Source organism: Buceros rhinoceros, unplaced genomic scaffold, assembly GCF_000710305.1.
Source record: "Buceros rhinoceros silvestris isolate BGI_N320 unplaced genomic scaffold, ASM71030v1 scaffold19613, whole genome shotgun sequence".
Lineage (NCBI taxonomy): Eukaryota > Metazoa > Chordata > Aves > Bucerotiformes > Bucerotidae > Buceros > Buceros rhinoceros.
The window spans coordinates 10,101-30,077 of NW_010405590.1; the positions used below are offsets into that span (position 1 = coordinate 10,101).

General features: G+C 49.8%; 1 protein-coding gene across 1 annotated transcript in view; it reads right to left on the minus strand.

Moving 5' to 3' along the window:
• Positions 1 to 19,230, minus strand: part of KLHDC4 (kelch domain containing 4) — a gene marked incomplete at its 3' end in the record, with an annotated part of 26,469 nt that extends 7,239 nt beyond the window's left edge. Inside the window, exons 1-8 of the mRNA XM_010133801.1 lie at positions 19,222 to 19,230; positions 18,763 to 18,854; positions 17,702 to 17,780; positions 16,664 to 16,762; positions 13,950 to 14,086; positions 6,998 to 7,090; positions 6,250 to 6,409; positions 1 to 52 (exon numbers count right to left, since the gene is read on the minus strand). Of these exons, the coding sequence (XP_010132103.1) occupies positions 1 to 52; positions 6,250 to 6,409; positions 6,998 to 7,090; positions 13,950 to 14,086; positions 16,664 to 16,762; positions 17,702 to 17,780; positions 18,763 to 18,854; positions 19,222 to 19,230 (721 nt within the window). The remainder of the gene's footprint in view (positions 53 to 6,249; positions 6,410 to 6,997; positions 7,091 to 13,949; positions 14,087 to 16,663; positions 16,763 to 17,701; positions 17,781 to 18,762; positions 18,855 to 19,221) is intronic.
• Positions 19,231 to 19,977: the final 747 nt, after the last annotated feature.

Genomic DNA, 19,977 nt, shown 5'->3' on the forward strand with positions numbered 1-19,977 from the left:
GCAGGAACGTATCGGTATGCAGGGTGCCTCTGTCAACATCTTTCTTAATTCTCTGCAGAGAAGGGAAAGACAAGATGGCTTGATGAAACAGTTTCGGTGGCCCAAAACACAGGAGGTCCAAGGCCTCATCCATGCCAGAAGGAACTCACCACCCCACAGACAAGCCCAACAACGGCCTGAACCTGTACAATCCCACGCTGAAAATGCAAACACTGCAACTGGGCAAGAAGAAGTCATACAGGTGGTCACAGTGGGGTCCTGGAGCATCAGGCAGCTCACAAGCAGAGTGCTCAAACCAGGCCTCCTTCCTGGGATGAGCCACAACCCATGTCTGCCTGGGACAATCAGGCAGGGCTGCAACACAGGTCCTGGGACTCATGGCTGCATGAAGACTACGGGAAGCAGTTTAAGGGCAGGAATTTTGGCACCCAGAGAAGTAAACTCTCACAAGGGATTAAAACCAATTGTTTCGCAGAAGGAAGGAAGGATGGGCAGCACCAAGGAGACAGGAGAGCCAAGGTCCTGCCTTTTACTCTGCCACAGACCAGTGCCAGGTGCCCTCAAGGGACGAGTCAAACATCTATGCCACTGCTTCTTGAGCTGTACCAGAGAGCAGTTACCCACAACACCAGAGCAGCACATGGCAACTTTCCACAGTGCACCAGGCCCTCTGGCATTCTGCCCTTGAACGCTGAGCAGAAGCTCAGAGTGTCTGTGCTGGGTCATTTGCAAGGTCCAAGTTTAAGTACAGATCCATGACTGCCACCCCCCGTCTCCTGCCCACAAGAGAAGCAGCGGTGGCAGTTCACTCTCTGCACCGCAGCTCGACTCCAGTTTTTATCATTCAGGGCCCCCCAGAGCCCTGGGCAACAGGATTTTTTTTCTCCTAAACAGAAATAGGACAGAATCTCAATTCCACTCCTACTAAAGACAACAGCAAGAGCAGCTCTCAGTTGAGGCAATTAAATGCATCACTTTAAACGTGATTTTCCCTCGCTCCTTTCATCGTAAGCCCCTGTACTCCAATGCTCATAGCAACATGCAGCACTGGAAAGCAGCACTACGCAACCCCACTGCAGGAGGTCTTTTAATAATGTCATTATCCACCCATCCTTCATGCAGAGCTCCGACTTCCTCGTAATTCCCTTCCTCCTGGGGGTGATGGCATTGCTTCTGCTGTGTAACTGCTTCCAGGATGCAGGCAGTGGATCCCAGCAGAATGGCACAAGAGAGGAAACGTTTGAGGCAATGCTGTAACTTGGAAGATGCTGAGAAGCCCCAGGGAAGGTTGGAGGCAACAGGAGAACTGTGCAGCAAAATGGCAGCTTCAGGTAACTTAAAGACCAGGGTCTGTCTGCGGGGCTGTCTTGGGCAATTTGCTAGTTTGAGGCTGTGGCTCACGTGCCTTCTTGCTCTCCACACACTCCTAAGGGTGCCTATCAGTGAAGTGAAGGATACACTCTCTTCAAGACAGGATGTCTACACTGGAGAGATCTTCGGCTGTACAACCACCTCAGTGGAGTCAACAAGGACACTCTTCCACCTACTGCCCTCGAGCACCAGAACACTGGGCACAGAAGGCACAGGAAGCCTGTAGGAACAAGTACCAGTGGCAGCCCTATTTTCTGAATAAGGGGTTATACAGTGACGACTCTTTCAGCCACTGCCAGTCCTCCAGCACATGGAAAACAAGTGGAACAAGTTGTTGCATTGGGGGGTGGTTCTGAGGCACAGATAGGAGCTCTGGTGTTGGAATGTCGTTGGAGGGGCTGATGGAACTTTGAACAGATCCTTGAGAAAGAGCTGCCAGGGCACGAAGGGAAAGAAACACCTTCTAGGAAAGGTGCTGTTAAGTATCGAGACACCAGTTCATAGCGGTGTGTGCACTGCAGCACCTACAGCAGCAGCTCTCAAGTTCAAAGGGCTGTGAGTCACCGTGCTGAGCCAAGTGCCATGCCCTGGCAATGTCACACGTTGCTGCCTCTCACACCAGTCTAGAACAGCAGAAGTCACCAACCAGCTGCAGGCTGTAGGCAGCTGAGCTAGAGCAGAGCAGCCTTTTGAGCCTGTCCCTCATCTTAACCCAACACCCCTCAAAGCCTCACCTGAGCAAAGAGCTGTCAGGGATGGATGGGCAGAGGAGAGGGAGGGAGACGGGCAGGAGCCTTCACACCTCACAGCACCAAAGTGCACCCCAGTGACAGCAAAGCGTCTGTTTACTAACGGTAACAGAAATGGGGGTTATCTCCTCTTCAGCCCAGGCAGGCTGCAGTTTGTCCTTAAATGCTACACAGAGCTTTTAAGTGTGCAGGGGACACACAGGCTGAAGTGTGCAGGAGCAGGGTCAGATGTGCCCTGTCTGCACAAAACGAGGGGGAATCCAAACACAGAGGAGCAGCTGGCTACAGTATGGCACAAGCTGCGCAGAATAACTGTGTTCTTTTTCTCCTGAAAACCACATGGCTCCCTGTAGTAAACACGCTGCGTGTGCAACATGACAAAGCTTCTCGGGCTGAGAAAACCCCAATGAGGTGGAGTGGGAGTCAGTTAGTTGTTGTCAATGAGATGCCTGTTTTCCCCAACTCATGCCGGCTCAAACGCAGACGCTTCCCCAGTGAGCAGCACACTGCTGCCGCAGTGATCAATCCCCTTGCACCCAGACACCCACCCGCCCTCAGCAAATCGCTCCGTCGGGCACAGGAGGCTCCTGTTCCCCTCCGCTGTCCTCATTGCCTTCAAGTGTTTGCTGTCAAGCACAAAGCTGGCTTGGATATCCACAGCCTATCATTTGCGTGTACAGGTACATTAGCAAGTCGTAAGAGCTTTACCGGCATCTGCTGAAAAAGTCCTGGCTCCGCTGACAGACAGCAAGACGCCTGTTTATCCCCCTTCAAAGAGCAAGGAAACTGAGGCACGCAGAGCTGTTCTCCAGAAGGGGAGTGAGGATTCCCTATGTAAAACATGTCTGATAAAAGAGATCAACAGTGGCCAACTAGATCTCATTAGCAGAAGCCGTTACCAGGCACAACTGCAGAGGGCACCAGTCCCACCAGACCCTGCAATCCAGGCGAACACTTCTGCCCTGCCACAAGCAATCTCCCAGCAGAATCCAACTCAGCTTTGCAAAGCTGGCCATTAAAACCCCAAAACACTCCCAAACCCAAAGAAAACTCCCCACACTAGTCGTCTTTGGCATCCCAAAGCCTTGCAGGCGTGTGCCGTGGCTGTAGGCTGCTAGCACCTGCAAGGTAGAGCAGCGTCAGCCTCCAACACCTCCCGGCTGCTTCCACCGCAGCAGGCAGACACAGCGCTCACGTTGCCTAGCAATAGAGAGGTCTCCTTGCTCTATACAGCCAATAAATGCAGCTTCCTGCAGCAAGCCCCATCCCCAGCATTAGAAATGGGCAGGGGCATCTTTAAGCTCAGCAGAGATCAAGTCTGAGCTCCTTGCGGGATTCTGAAGTACTTTATGCAGCGCTGACAACACCCACAACATCCCCTTCTGTAAGGGATGGTAGAAGTTGTCTTTATTGTTTCTAGGCTGAAGGTGAAACACAGGGACACCACTGTGCTAAGAATGGGGCATTTTAAAATATCAGGCACGCTCCTGTCAATCTGCACTCAAGTCAGTCATACTCAGGGTTTTAAAGGTCCTTTTTCACCATCTGCACCCTGGCTGGTCAGCAAAATCCAGCGGCTGGGACAGGCGAAGGAATGTCTGGGTACCAAGGTCCTTGTCCTGCTCTGATTACAAGTACTGGAGCGCCTTAGACAAGTCACTTCATCTTTTCTGCCTCCATTTCTCCAGCCATTTCTGCAACATTCTTATTCAGGTCACATGAAGAGAATTCAGCAACACGGCCTGGACTGACAGACGTTACTGACAACTGACACGCCAGGCTCAGTTCTGCCAGCAAGTCCAGATAATCAAAGCTGGGACCAAATCTCTCTGCTTCTGCCTTCCCAGCTCACATCACCTGCCGACCAGGCTGAGGACAGGCAGACTGATCACTCCATCAGCGGAACATCCCTGGCTGCAAGCTGACAGTGCTGCTCAGGCTTCACAGAGCCCCAACAGCCAGTTGGGTACAAAGATGGCTACAATCCCACCCAGAACCAGGAATCACCCGGGCTGACATCTCCTTTTGCCCCAGGCAACAGGCATTACACCGCACCACACAGCTATTTTGGTACAGCACTGCAGAGTGGATTTACAAGGGCTCAAGGGACCTCGGGATGTAACACACCGGCACTGCCCATCGCAGGAAGGCGGCCTTGCCCCACCACAGCTCTCTGCCAGCAATGCGACAGCCACATCATGCTGATACTAAAACACAGGAGCCGTGATGGTTCCCACTCCTCCAAACCAACTCACACCATGTCCACGCTTGGGAGTGGCTCTGGCCTAAGGAGGCGCCCACAAAAATCCGCACCTTTTTTTACAGTACACGTGCAACTTAGTCCTGCCTCCTGCTAGGCGAGAAGCCTCTACGTGACTTGGTGAATGGCGCATTGCTTGGACACTTGCCTGGTTTCATATGCAAAAATGTCTTCACGCGCCCAAAAATGTCTTCACAGCGCGCCTGAGTGTAGCATCTTGCCTCTAATTGGAGATGAGGAACAGGTCTTCTCCTGCGCCTGCCCAGCTCCAACGAAGTGCTGTTTCCTCCACCATCTGCCTCTTGTTTCTTCCCAGAGTACCGCAGCCAGTGACTCTGGGGCAGGACACAAGCCAAACATATTTTCTTCACTGCAGAGTAAACCCAGAGAGATGCAGCTCCACAATGGGCTATAAGCAAAGATTCAATGAGAATTAAACGGCCACACACTTTGCAGACTTCGCTCTCCGTATCATGAATGAAGTAGATCTGTTACAGTAGTGGTTGTGTTAATCTAAAAGCTGCTCTCTGAGCTGGGGAGGAACTGCACCCACCTCTTCCCTTGCTCAGTGCCCTGCATAAAGGCTGAGGGCAGCTTTGCATGCCCTCATCCCTTCTACTTTGTTTTCATTAGCTCAAAACAACCCAGAGCGGTGTGACAGAGCCCAGCCTTGTAAAGTGGAACAGAACCAAATGCAAACATGCCGCAACTTTTATACTTCCACAGGGCTCAGCACACTCTTCAAAATTCAGCTGCTTTCAGTAGCCAGGAGAGATCAACATCCAGCATAGCATGTGGGCTCACGCTTCCTTCCCACCCTCAAGAGTGAGGAAACAGGACAGAGAAAGGAAGCGGACAAAGCCCTTTTGGGTAGAAAATGCCTCTGCATTGTTACTGCTATTTAATTAAATGCACATCTGATGAGATAGAGCCCTAAGCACAGGCCGCGAGGAGGCACAAATGCTTCTAAATATACAGACAGATTCTCTTCTCTCCCCTTTCCCTGCTTTTCTTCTTTGTTCGTTTATTCACATCAGAAGAACAAGGCGTCCTCCTCCCCCAGCACCGCGCTGCTGGAAGCCATGCCTTTCCACCGAGACAGCGGCAGCGGGATCCGGGCCTTCCGTTTGCACTCGCAACATTAAAAGCTTTTGCAGGAGCCTTTTGCTCAATGAAGTATTTACTCCCTCACGCCCAGCATGGAGACAGGGATACTTGATCAAGGAGGACAACCAGTCTAAAGGGCTACCTAGTGTAAATTACCATGATTAACAAAGCAAGGAGCAAAAGCAGCCCGGTGCTCATCAAAGGTCTTTTTTGGCTTGCATCTGCAAGCTAGTGCTCCCTTAACCCTTTCACTGAGGCAAGAAAATCCAAGTCTCCTGGCAGCTGCTGCTTATAACCTGCAAGTGCTAGGACACGGACAAGTGCTACCCAAGGATGCTTTAAGTTGGCAGTAACCACCGCTGCCAAAAACCGTAATTTCTCCCAGTTGCTTATTGCTACCTCTGCGATATCACCTCCTTACACTGGATTGGATTAGTAGGGAAAACTCAAAGTTCATTTTAACCAAGATCAGCTGCTCGAGCAGCAAACAATTATATGAAGAAAGGCACAATTAGAAGACAATATGGTTCTTCGCAGCAGCCTGAACCATCCTGTGTGCTAACAATCCAAGGGCACAACTGCACTTTCACTCCACATTGGCAGATCACGGCCAACTCAGGCCAAGGCCACCCCATCGGCCCCACTTAGGCAACCTGAGTTTGTCACATTTTGGTTTTCACTTCATCCCCTTTGTTCTTCCATCACCTCTTCAGTTTAGAGGCCAGGAGACACTGCACCGGCTCACCACAAAGTCTCTCCTACCTGTTTGGAGTATCCTCCGTAGATGATGATGTTGCCTTCAGGAGTGGCAGCCATCTGACAGCCGGATCTTGGAGCAGGCCCGATGCCCGACGGAGCCAGCTTGCTCCAGGTGAAGGACTCCAGGTTGAAGGCATACACATCATTGTAATAGATGTAATCTCTAGGGCAAGCAGATGGGCACATCATGGGGTTTTTGTCATGGTCACCATTTAGGACAGGGTAAAGTATCACTGCAGGAACAGCACCAGGAACATACTGCTAGTGGGAAACACTCTGCACAGGTTAAACTCCCCAGCACAGAGCCAAGCCTACCGTGGGCTTTGCAACTGTCGCTGTGCTCCCAGGAAGAGAGACTTACTGTCTCTGAGACAACGTGCAGCTCAGCTCTCTCCACAGTCCCTGCGACAGTGTGGCTGTGACCTCATGTAGTGTGTGAGAGCCCACTGGAGAAGACGCTTCCAGGAAGACAAAGCTCTTTGACAAGATTCAGAGGCCACAAGTGATGTACTGAGCTTTAGCTACAAGGACGAGTGGTGACTTCAGTGATTAGCTAAGTGGTACAATGGCTTCTCAAAGATTTCAAGACTTTAAATCAAGACCACTTGCCTTTCGAGCATAAAAGTCTAGTTCAGTAACAGTGCTGCTGAGGACAATCCTTCCATTAAAGCCCAGCTTTCTGTTCCTAGTGAAATTTTGTTGTCTTTTTTACAGAGCATCCAATACTGCCAGCCATTCCGCAGTAACCCACCTCGCGCTCTCGTGGAACCCTCCGAAGATGATCAACTGTCTTTTGCAAGCAACCATTCGATGTCCACTTCGTCCTGAGGGACCTCCCGACGCCCTGAAACACAAAGAAATTCCACTTGGCAGCAAAATTCCCTTTCCTATTAGCGTGTCAGCCCATTTTTACTGAAGTCATTGACAGCTGGGCTGGTTGAGTTCGGCTTCTCTTCTCCTGGAACAGGAAACCATGGGGAACTTTGTTGCATTCATATACATTTTTCTCCAGAGCAGTATGTGGGCTCCTCCTGTAACTCTGGGTATTTGCCACATGGGCATTTTGCAGTGACGGTTTTATTCCTAGGGATAAGCCATCTAGCCTCCAGCAGCACCCAAAGTCTTCAAGTCTTTCCTGACATGACTCAGGAGCTAGTTTTTCAGGAGAGTTTGATGAATGGCAGTTAACTCCCACAACTGCAAGAAAAGCACTCCAGACAGAGATGTCTTCTCCAAGCACCAAGGTAAGAGCCAGAGACCAGCTCTGACATCCACTCTCCTCCAGTGCTTTAGGAAATCACATATCCACACTGTCTTATCCACCTGCAGTTAGGATACGACATCAAACCAGCAAGAAAATGACTTCAATTTCCTCAAGCACAAAGGCGCTGCAGCAAAACAAGTCACCGTTATTATCTTACACGTTAAAAAGCAGCTACGCATCTCTGTTCTGCTCTTTCAAGCCTTGCTGACCTTTCAGTTAAATGTGCTACTTCCATTTCCAGGAACAAGCAACACGCCCCATCTGTGACATCCAAAAGCTTTGCGCAAGTCCAAGCAGCTGGCGACAACACTCCTGAGAGGGAAGAAAGACGCACCTTCCTTCGTGCTCCCCCACAGACTGAGCATCACACGAGAGAAAACAAAAACACCTTCAAGAACTCTCAAAACAAAGGCAACTTGAGGCCAAACCGCAGAGAAAGCAGGGGTTTGCTTTGTGTGTTCCCTCCCACCATGGATTAATCCATCCCATTTCCGCTCTTGCTGAGGAGTCGCCTGAAGCGCACACAGTTGGCACCACCGAACTCAGCCAGGCTGCTCGAGCAGGCAGCGCTCACATCTGGTAAGAGGCTGCAGAGGCAGGGCCTCGATAAACGAGGAACCTGCTCACCGCGGAAAACAACAGCCAGACCAAACCACACCACCCTACTGCTACGCTTCAACTGGCAGCGGGTAGCTGGAGAGTGCAGTGATAGATTTCTGTGGAGAGAAAACGAGGGCCCTTATTCGCCACCCCAAATGACAAGCTCACACCAGTCATAGTGACAAACTCCAAGCAGAACGGCACCCTCTGGGTAAGGCTGAACTAATATTGATTGCTTGGATGTTTTATTCCAACAGAGAGTAGAGGTTTCTAGGCGTTTACTGGATTTTTAAGTATCACCCTGCAGAATAGCACCTCTAGTATTCACTTCAAGACTTGAAATCATTATTTTCCCATGTTACTATGCCGAAGGATGGCAACTTTTAAAATTAAAAATCAACATTCGCAATAAAATCCTCTTCTCAGAGAACACCTGCTTTGCTTCTCAAACAAGTTCCCTCCACGTCAAAAATCAATTCTGAACAATAGAAAGTTTATTCATCGATGTGCGTATTTTAATACACCAGCTCCCACAAGTGTACAATTAACTCAAAGTCACACACGAAACCGCCCAGTCAGGGGCCAGTCAAGCAGGACTGGCAGTAACGTAGAACCAGTCCAGAAGGTACTTGCTGCAAGCTCAGAGACTTGTTTCCCCAAAGCAAACTGTCTCCTTTTACCTATGTCATTGCTCATGGTCCAAAACAAGCATTTGGGAAATGGTTTCACAGACTTCGTGATTAATGCTCCACTTCATGGGGTTGACACCAGAAAGCAGACACGTGGGAGGGAGCTGTAAATTCTCCAGACTTTTTTTAAAAATAGATTAGAAGATGAATCTGGATAAGGACTGGCTCTACACACGTACAGCACGCATCTGGTCAGAATTGCTCCAGAAGGAATTTACTTTTCCTTGTGGAGTTACTCTGGGACTTAAAACATGACAGACCTGAATTCAGGCCCCAGCTCCAAGAATTAGAGACCTACATGTCACAGTGGCTACAGACTGCACAAGAGAGTGCCCTTCTCATTCATTCCTTCATCCAGCAGATGCTCAGATGAACCTCAGAACCCTTCCATAACAATAAAAGTGATGATGCAGAGAACATCCCATCAAAGGAGCATTTCAGGACAAAGCACTTTTATCCTCCAGTACTCAAGGCGCTGAAGAGCAGGACTTCAGTGTTCAGATTTACACCTTACACCAAGTTTTACACCAAGTTCCGTCCAACAGCACCCACGGGCAGCGCACCCGTGTTTGCACACCCTGTTAGGAAGCACTCAAGTGACTATGCAACTGTCACAGGGTACAAAATCCTCCAATCAAATCCCTTGCAAAGTGCATCAGGAGTTCTACATGTGGATCCTGATCTATCAAAGCAGCAGCTCACGAGGCTATTGGGCTGACAGAGGAAAGTCTACTCAATGGTTCCCCAAATACCCTTCTTCTCTTCAAGCACCTTACCACCTCGTGCTGCAGGACCTGATCTTCCTGATGACAGGCAGCACGTGAGCAAGAAGAGCCGTCCATCAGAAACAAACCTATGGTGAAAGCCACCCTGCACGGCAGTGACTGCTCCAGCTCTCGCTGTAGACAGCGTTAAACATGCGCTTGTGAAATGCTCCCCTGAAGTATTCATGGCACATCTCACAGAACTGTTATGGGGAGTATCGGCAACATCCCAGTATCGAAGGGAAGGGAGCTCTGTGGGCCCAAAGGAACTGCATGGAGGAGGGACCTGCCAGTTCCCAAGCACAACCCCAAAGCGTGATGCTCCCTGTCTCTCTTTGAGGGAGTGCACCGGGCCACACAGAGCTGAAGAAGAATGTTCTCTCCAGGAAGGAATGAGGCAATTAGGTTAAAATATTGCCTAGCTCAAAGGCAGAGTAACAAACCGTTCAGGCACTGAGGCAGCCTTGTGCACCACACACGTGAGAAGGTGGCTCCTCTAAGTCCAAGTCAGCTGCTGGCATATCTTCCAGCGGATGTGCTGTGTTTGGACCATCTCTGTGCCTGCAAAACGCGAGTAAATATTGCTAAATCAAGCAATTTTTACCTCCGTCAAGCAGACCAGCACCGCTGTGCTCTGTGCTGGGACGTAATGGAGCTCCACTTCCCCAGCAGCCTTTGCAGACCCAGTACAGGGGTGAGTTGTTTAAAGTTTTCTTTTCAGAAGTGTTTTACGGTCACCAAGGTGGTCTGTGGCATGAACTGTAGGCCAGAAAGGACAACAGAATTGTCTGAAATCTAAGCTGTGGGGCTGGAACAACGAGATTTCCTAGAACTGCCTGTTCAGATCACAGCAGGGTCATCTCAGCTATTCAATCCACACAAACCAGTACAGTTAAACCCACCTGAAATGGGGCTCATGATTCTTCCCATGCGGAACAGAAACAGAAGTTTTGTCTCTTTTGTTCAGACACTTCTATGAATAATTATTTTTAATTATTATTGCTCTATTATTTGCACTACAGTGACATCTTCCAATCCCAGCTGAGTTCACTCAGTACCAGTCTGTACCCCAAACATCTACCACCAGGCATTTACTCTGCTCCCACACTGGACACGGGGAATTACTGCTTGCTGCAGTGTGGAGGCTTGCTGTACCGGGGCTGGCGTCCCACCAGGACCCAACAAACCTACACAATCTGCCCCTTCCATTCAGTCTTCCCAAACACGTTTACTCTCCCAATAGGGTAGGCCCCAAGGCTGATTCCCACTGTCACCAGTCACCCCAGCTGGTTAACAGCAACCCAAAATAAGCAAGTAGACAGACATGAGAAACCTATGGGGAAAAATGACAGCAGCAACAGGGGGCAAGAAAAGCAAAATGCTTAAGGAAGGGAGACGCAGCAAGTGCTATGATCATAGTTTTAAAATAAATATGAAAAATATCCCTTGTACAACTCAACAATCATCTCTGCCCTCTCCTCTTCCCCTTTGCAAGCAGACTGTAATCAAGATGCCATATGGAAAAGCAAAGAGGCAGCAGAAACTTGATTTTCGCACTGTCAGGTTAGCACTAAAACAAAGACAGCCCCTCCCAGCCTCCTCTGGCAGATGCAGCGCTGGGGGCTCTGCCCAAGGGTGGGGAGGAGGAGACGCACTTTGGTTTATTCGGACTCTGGGACCAGGGCATAGGCCTTTTCCAAATTCTAGCTAGGCTGAAAGACAGACATCCGCTCAAACACATCAGGAGTAGATCCTGGATTGAGCAGGGCGAGAGAAAAGATCGTATCTCCAGGGCACTTCCACTCCTGTAATTAATGATGCTCACGCAGACAACCTCTATCCTTTTATCTACAAAGAAACAATGAAGTATCGATGTCTCCATATGCATCCTCCCGCTGCAGCACAGCAGCCAAGGTGACATGTGACACCTGGGGATGGAGGGTAGCTCTGTGCAGCCTGAAGAACTCGGTACCTAGAACTTGCTCCTTAGGTGGGACTAGGAACTTACCTTGCCAACCCGGCTCCCTCCTCTCCAACCCATCACAATGAAATCTCTCACCTTGGTTTCAGGCCACCTGGGGCCTGGGATTGTGGGGACATCCTGCAACTCGCAGCATGTGCAAACTTCATGCTCAGCTCCAGGAGGAAGCAGATGCTTTTGCAGAGTAAGTTACACCCAGCATTCTGAAGGCTTATCCCACCTAGGATAAGATGCGGGATGAGCAGAGCCTCATAACCACCTCATTCCCTCTTCCCAGGCAGGTCAGGTACTGCAGCATTTGTTTTGGGAGCAGGAAACCTTAAATCAGCTCCACAGCAACACATCTGCAGACCCACGAGAGAATGATTTGCGCCATTATCAGTGGAGCTAACGAAGCCTCGTCTGGATTCTCCGCTGGCTCACAAAACCCAGTCTCCTGCTCTCGCTCTCCCTGCAGCCGTGTATCAACATCACTCTCCAGTGAGGATTTTTTCAACCAAGAGTTGGGTTGAAATGTCAACCCTCTCCCTCAGCAGGGATTCTTTGGCGAGCACCACTTCCTCCCCCTGCAGCTTACATGAAACCAGTAGGGACGTAACGCTGTTGAGTTCAACCCCTTTATTTGGCTGAGACCGAGCAAGGGATTCAGGAGTTATTTTGGGGGAGCTGAGAGGGGTACAGTCACAGTCCTTACGTCAGCTGCTGCCTAACAATAGGCAGATCAGCCTGCACAGTGACAGGTCTTTTTAATCCTCGCACCTCTTAAAGAGCCCTCCATCGCTCTGGAGGGTTTCTCTCGCCCCCACTTCTCAAAGACAAGCAGGGCTCACCAGAATCAGCCTGGCTTCCAGCAACGTGACAAATTACCACTGTTATCAGATCGACAGTGCCAGGTCTGGAGGCAAGGACCATACTGGGGAACCAGCCACTTACAAATCAAACCTCTTCCCTCAGCCCCCAGAGCCACTCAAAGGGACGATCCCTGGATTCCACAGGGCAGCTGGCTGCCAGGATCCTGCGCTGTGAAGCATCCTCCTAACCCAGTCTGGTTTGGACTACCTGCAATTTTTGGCTTTGGCTCTACAGGCCCCCCGGCACCTTCCACACCAGAGTCCCTTCAGTGCTACATTAATATTAGTAAAATTAAACCTCCAAATTTCCCCCTCATCAGGCAGTATCAACGCCACCACTTTGCAGGGAGAGGGGGAAAAAGGCAGACAGCGCGATGACTCGCAGTGTGGCCATGCCAAGGCATGCCCAGGGTATCCATCTCTGCACAGCTCAGTCCTAAAACCCCATCTCAGTTACTGTGCAAGAAGAGACAGACACAACAGGCGCCCACACACTGTAAGTGGGGTGAAAAGCAATCAACCCAGGCAGACTTAGGGCTTCCCACCTGAAGCAAGGGCATGGAGCTCATAACCAGGAGGTCAACAGGTCAAACAGCGGATGAGCAAGTGTTCAAAGGTGCTGCTTTCCCCAGTGCCACCTCCAGAGTCAGCTGCATTGAAGTTCCAGCCCACTCAAAGCTCTGCTCTGATTAATTCCACAGTCAAGACAATCCCAAAGTCCAAAAGAACAACTATGCCCAAGTCAGAACCAAAGCCACGTCTCCTGTCTCTCAGTCCATCAGATGACCCACCAGATCTCTTCTTCTTTCATGCAAATATTATCATGAGCAGCAGAACCGAGAAGCCAAAGGTTAAGGAAATATTAGCAGGGGACTTTAGGCCAGATCCACAGATGGTATTTCAGCAACTTAATCCCCCGTCAAAAACTACCAGGGCTTTTGGCACCTATTTACTTTGAGACGTCTTAATTATTGCCTTGTTTATCCCAAGGAATCCTGAGTTATCAGGAGTGAAGTTGGCTCTGTGGAGAGAGACAAGCTGTATTCTCAAGCACCAGTAAAACTGGGAGATCCTTGTACTGGTCTTGTCAGCCCAGTCAGGAGGAGTCTGGGCAGCAGTGTTTCGAAGCTGGACGTCCTCACCCACCATGGCTGGGAGGACAGAGTGCTGTGCATGATACTCATTCCTTCAGTTAAGTAACACCCAAGCACACCCACGCTCCCAAAATCACGTACTAAATAAACCAGCTTTGGCCTGAATAGCCTTGGAACACATCTCTCATGTCCTTCTTTCTGGGGGCTGTCCCTGCCACCATTTCTGGGATGGGCATCTCTGTACTCAAGGGGGAGAGAGATGAGTAGACAGCTGGGAAATCCCAACACTGTACTAGGAATCAAACTCAGACCACGCTGGCACCGTTCCCCATGAGGTCAACATCACTGACTTCAGAACACATCACAGAATAATAAATTTGGAAGTGAGTGACCTCAAGGATCATCTGGTCCAACCTTTCCTAGCAAAAGCACAGTCTAGACAAGATGGCCCATCACTTACTTGATCTGCTCCCAGGTCTTGGTAGCCAAATGCAGGACCCAGAGATCCTTGTAATGATAGAACTGTTCTCCGTTGGGAGATGCAAACTCCCCGCCAAACACCCAGAGCTGCCCGCCAGCTGTGGGCACCACTGCCGCCTGCCAGGAGAAGAAGGAAGAGCTGGATCAGACAAAGGTTCAGAAAGCAGTGACAGGAGAACTTCACCAATCAAATGTGCAGCTGCCTCCAGATACCAGAGAGCAGACAAGTGGCAGCAGCTGCTGCTGCCGTGTGGGACATCTGGGGCTGAAGGAAGGGGAATTTTCAACCCAAGTTACTCCCTGTGTAGCACACCTTCCCCGTGGCAAAGGAAAGCTGACCAAGTAGCTGGGCCCTACCCATCTCCCAGCATCCCAAGCTCCAGTTCTACACATTCAAAGTCCCTGGGAAAGAGCTTGACATTCAGTTTAACATTGTCCAAACCTCTCTGTTCGGCGGAAGGAAATCTCTCCACAGCTAAGGCTCAGCAGCACTTCATCCATCCTTTAGCCACATCAAGACCTACTGGGGTTGATGAACTCTGAGCCATGGGAGGAACAGGGGCACTTCCTGCCTCCAAGACATATCCAACATCCCAGCACCAGGCCAGCAGAGCAATGGAGGGAAAAGCCTTTTGGAAAAGTCCATCAACAGCACACAACTGCCCTTTGCAGCTTTGTAAATTATAAAACAGCAATAAAGAAGCCAAGCTGCAGCACAAGTCCAAAGCTGATGTTTCCTGAGACCTGAAAAGCATCACTGCTCCCTCTGAAGAAGAAAAAAAAACTAAAAACCACCCAAACCCCACCAAACACAGAAGGAAATGTGCAGCATTTGACAAGAGGAGACTGTTCCTGCTTTGGTTAGGGCAGGTAACAGAGAGAAGAGTACAAAAGGTTTCTTTGGTATTTTTTTTTCCCACAGAGCAGCACCAAAACTCTGCTGTGATGCAAGTTAAAAGCAGTGAGAGAAGAGCAAGACGCTACTTCATTTAAAATTATCAGTGTAAGGACTAAGGAAAAAGGAAGGAATCCCAAAAAGGAAACTACTGTGCAAATTTATTCTTTGACCAGGACCTCCTGGGCTGGTTACGCTATGAACAAATTCTTCCACAAGTGTTTTTTCCAGGGCATCCATCACAGACCAGCACTGGGATAAGGATCTCTCTTCAGAAAGACTCCATTACCTGTCTTTCCCAGCAAACAGCAAAGGAGATTTTTAGCATCAGACACATGACCACGACCTGACATAAACCAGCCTGTACATGCAACACGAGGAAATACGGGGTGCGTTTGCAATCAGGATTTGTGGGAAGGTGAAGTTACCTAAACAAAGAGGATACATGCCTGATGTTTGTGGGTTTCAAGAGCTTAGAAGCTTAAGGGGAAGGTTCATAAACCAGCTTGTTCATACTTGCGTGTGACCTTTTGAGGAGCTGGCTCAAAATTCATCACATAGCCAGGCCTTTTCCTCAAACAACTGTAAAGAGCCAACTGTAGCTATCCTCTCCTCAGCACTCTTGAACCAATGTCACAAAGCCAGAGCACTTCAGAGGATCGTGTGTCAGAGACCAGAGCTGATATGTCAGACTCAAAACATGCACGTACAAACCCACGGACACGCTTCTGTTTACCTCTGAGCTAACGCAGAAAGCGCGTCAGAAACAAAGCCACAAGGGAGACAACAAACCAGTTGATTAACGAGGCTGAACTGTCTCCTGTGCGACTGTAACAGCTCTAACAGTGAAGTTGGAGTTGAAGCAGGACTCCTCTGATAGGTCTCTGACGGTAACTGCTAATCCAGTGGAGCTCGCTGATGCACAGCCCGTCTGCCTAGCTCGGATTCAGCTGCTAGACAGCCACCTGCTGGCTACCAACACCCCAACCAGCACTGCTCCTCTCCACACCCCCAGAGCAACCGCCTTTTCACCCACAGCCTTTGAATCTCCTTAGGAAACTTGGCCTCTTAAACCAAGTTCTATTTTAAGCACCACAAGGCAGCCCAAAAATCAAGCCAGAACGTTTCAATTCAAGAGAGGAGACACAGCTCAGAGCACAACGGGCGTTTAGGCACAGCGTAACGAAGGTGTATGAACCTCACTGGGTTATTGGATCTCACCAGGAAGCTCTAAAGAGCTCTGTCCATGAGAAGGAAAAGAACATTCACATCCTGTCTGGCAGCTTTTGAGGGGTACCAGTCACCCAGCCACTTGCTGCGACAGGTAAGATAATCTACCATACAGCAGATGAGGGCCAAAGACCTGCAAAAATACAAGTCTTTGGTCTGGTTTCTAACGTGCAGGCGCTCACATGGAGTAAGCAAACCCAAATCCTTCCTCATCACAACCAGCCATATCGACAGAGGCACCGGAGAGGTCACTTCTAGGGGAACGCCATGATATGCCAGTGATAATTTAGACAACTTTGTCTATTGCCGTTGCAGACAAACCAGCCCATCTGCCAAGGGAAAACGAAACCCCAATGCAAAGGCAGGACACTCACAGTCAGTGCTATGGTCCATGGGGCTGTACAGCCGGGACACGTGGCAAAGCCAGGGACACCCTACAGAAATGGACCTTCCAGCCCAATACAAGGAGAATGAAGAGAAGCCAGAAATACACAGGGGAAAAACTAAACACCTCCCACTCAGCGCAGCGTTTGGACAATCCCAACCGCTGCTCTGGCACCCAGCCTTACCTGGTGAGCACATCGCCGCGGTGGTGGGTTGGGGATCTCTACTTTAGACCAGCTGTTCTTCCGGATGTTGTAAACATACAGCTCGTTATACAGGTACGTCTGTTAGAGAGGAAGAGACAACACACATCAGCACAGCCCTCCTTTGGACAGAGTCAGGCTGGCCAGGCACAGGCAGCCCTGAGGGATACCTGTGAGTCTGGGGGAGAAGGAGCAGAGCACCAGCTTTGGAAAGCAACAGCTCACCCGCCTCATGAGGCAGGGCAGGAGGACAACGACCTCCTCTGCTCGACTGGGAGTCAGCAGCTTTTGCAGAGCTGGACTGGACTGCTCTGTCCCCAACCCTTGGTTAAGCCCGTGATAGCTCGAGATGTGAGGACTTTAGAAGCTGGAGCTTACTACAGATGTGCTGGTTAAAGATGCCCAAACTGCTGCTCAACTCCAGAGACAGGAACAGCTTGAGGTAGTGAAGCAAGCAAAACTGGTTTAGCACATCACCCTGGGTGATCCAATACCATTGGCAGGCTTGAGTTTTCAAGCTAGTCTGTACCACTTCGGGTCATTAAGACCAGCTGGTCTCCAGGAGCACAACGAACACCCGCAGTGTGAAGAAATCCAGTAACAAGAGGGCCCAGTTCTGCTCCAGGTCACATCTCCAAGACAGGCAATGCTTTGCCAGCAGCAAAACTGCAGCAGTATCTTTGTTTCAAAAGACGGAAAATGGAGATTCTTCAGTAGTTACCAAAAATGAGGGGCAGACATGGCTCCGAGTCAGTCTGGAGAAATTATGAATCCCTGAAATATTGATGCTGAGACAATCACTCTGACTCCTTAATGGGTTCTAGCATGTCTCCTTCCTGACAACTGCTCAGGCACGAGACAGGATCGTGGCAGAATTAAGAGGCTATCTTGCTCTCATTCAGGGACAAATACATATTTCATGACTGCTGCCTTGAACTTCACTTCAAACGAGACTCATGCAAATTACAGTAAAAGGGAGGGAGAAGGCAGAATAAAGGAAAAAATGGAAATATACATTACTTTTTGGCCATTGAAATATTCACCTCCGAAAAGGATCAGCTCGTCTTTCTCAGGGTGGGCGGAAAGGGAGCCGTTCAGCCTGCAGAAGAAAGAGGGGTGGTGACAACAACAGAGGTGTAAAAGTCTTGTAACACTCGGAAGCTCGCAGCCTTTCTCTCAGCCAGCACAAGCACCTCCACTCTCCAGCCACAAAGGCCTCTCCATCATCTGCCAAATTACCAGGCTGTGATATTCACCCCAGGGCTAAAAACTTCTCAAAGAAATTAACTTCTGAAAAACTTCCAGCAAGATGAATTTGACACCGTCTGAAATCTTCTCCTATTTTAGGAGCACACGGAACACTGTCATTTAACACGCCATTTGACGTGAGCTCTTGAATTTTAATGCTGATGTGTCGAGAACAAAAATTAGCTTTATGAGGGCACATAAGTATGGGCTGTCTCCCGTCAACTTCTCTGCGTCATCGTTCTGCAGTCACCACCGGTCATCGCTCATCCACACCCGCCAAGCGGCTCTGCACCACGCGGGGACAGATCCCTGCCACCCCCGAGGAGGAACTAACTAACGCCCCTGGGAGATGAACAGGAGTGTACTGGTCTGCTCCACCACACAGAGCAGAAAACAGGTACCACTGAGAAAGGTGTTTATTTAACAAGCCACACGAAAACAAAGACGGAACCTAGCAGTATGTGGACCCTGAGGCTGCACGCGATACAGTGTCTTGTAACTCTTCAGTCTTTTCAACGTTCTAGTCTACATTTGAAACTTCCTCTGGACTTTTATTGTTCCTCAAAGCCCTGTAATCTAACCCTGCTTTGCTTCCTTTGTGCTGAGGGGATGATTAAAAACAGATTCGAAGGCTGGAAAAAAAGCTTTTAGTCCCTTTTTTAACCACGGCCTCAATATAACAGATACTTTATAACTCCAAATATCAGCTCTGACAGACATTGCGCCTTCCACTCTCAGGAAATAACTTTACCTCAATAAACTTCATTTAAAAGCACCTGCTTTTAAAATCAACTGCTGTCTAAGTGATAGCCAAACCTTATACAGTCTCTCACCTGGGAGAGGGCGGTGGGCAAGCCGACTCAATGACTTGGGTCTTTTTAGCATCTAAACTCTGGAATTCTGCTATCAGGGCTTCAAGATCCTCCTGAAAACAAAAAGACAGACATGAGTTCCTTGATGTGCACAGAGCCACCAGCACCCCCCCCACGATTTCAGCACAAATCGGCAAGGAAACGCACATCACTTAAGCCCTAACGAAGTGATGAGCAGCTACACGCCACAACCCAGCGAGTCCTCCCTGTCTACAATGAAAAACGCCGAAATGGAACTGGAAACTCTCTTCTATTCCAGCTCATACTTTGGCTGGACAAAACCCTACATGTATTTTTATTCCCTTTCAACTTCTGTCAATTAAAAATAAAATCTGCCTCCAGAACCATGGTTAGAGCAGGTTGCAAGGGCAGAAGCAGGAGTGCAGCCAGGGGGAGCTTCTGATCCACGGTCTCTCCTACCTCCCCCATTACTCCCCATGTCTCTTCAGTTAACCCTTCTGAAGGTGCGCTCAAAGCAAAGATTTCCAAAATCTGGAGATTTTGCCCCTGCAGCAGGGCATCAGCTCTCCCTGCAGCCTGCATACATGCACATCGGCACCTTCCATGTCTTAATTTTTGCAGGACACTGGTAACACGACGTTTCAACCAGGGAAAGGTAGCTGGTTTGAGGCCTAAATACAAGCACTCACTCCAGAAGTGAGAGAAACAAACATTTTCATTTGCTTTTAAGACCGGAAAAAAAGGACGGGTGCAGATGGAAGGCAAGAAAGACCCTTAAAACCGTGTCTTCTCTTCCTCCTCTTACACCAGCTTGTCGGCGATATGGTTAACGTCTTCCTGGTGGCAGTTTTCACTTAACCCCTTTTCTTTCTTCAGAGATGCTGACGGCTCCGCAGCCCTTGGCCACAGGCTGGCCCGCAGGCGTGAGCACCGGCACCGCTGTTTGACCAGGAGCACCCTAACACGAACCCTGAAAGTCTGACGAGATGAGCCCTGGCCTCCAGACCCCTCCGCCTGCGCACCCGGGGCCTGGCTGATGACCTGCCTGCGGGCACCCAAGGGGCTTAACCGAGCTACAGCCCCTTGCGCGGGGACAAACGCCTCCACTTTCAGCTTGACACTCCACTGCCTCCAGCCCACCTCTCCAGCCTCCCCGTGCCGCCGCCTCCTCCACCGGCGGTTCTCCCCGCAGGCCCCGTTTCACAAAACGCCCCG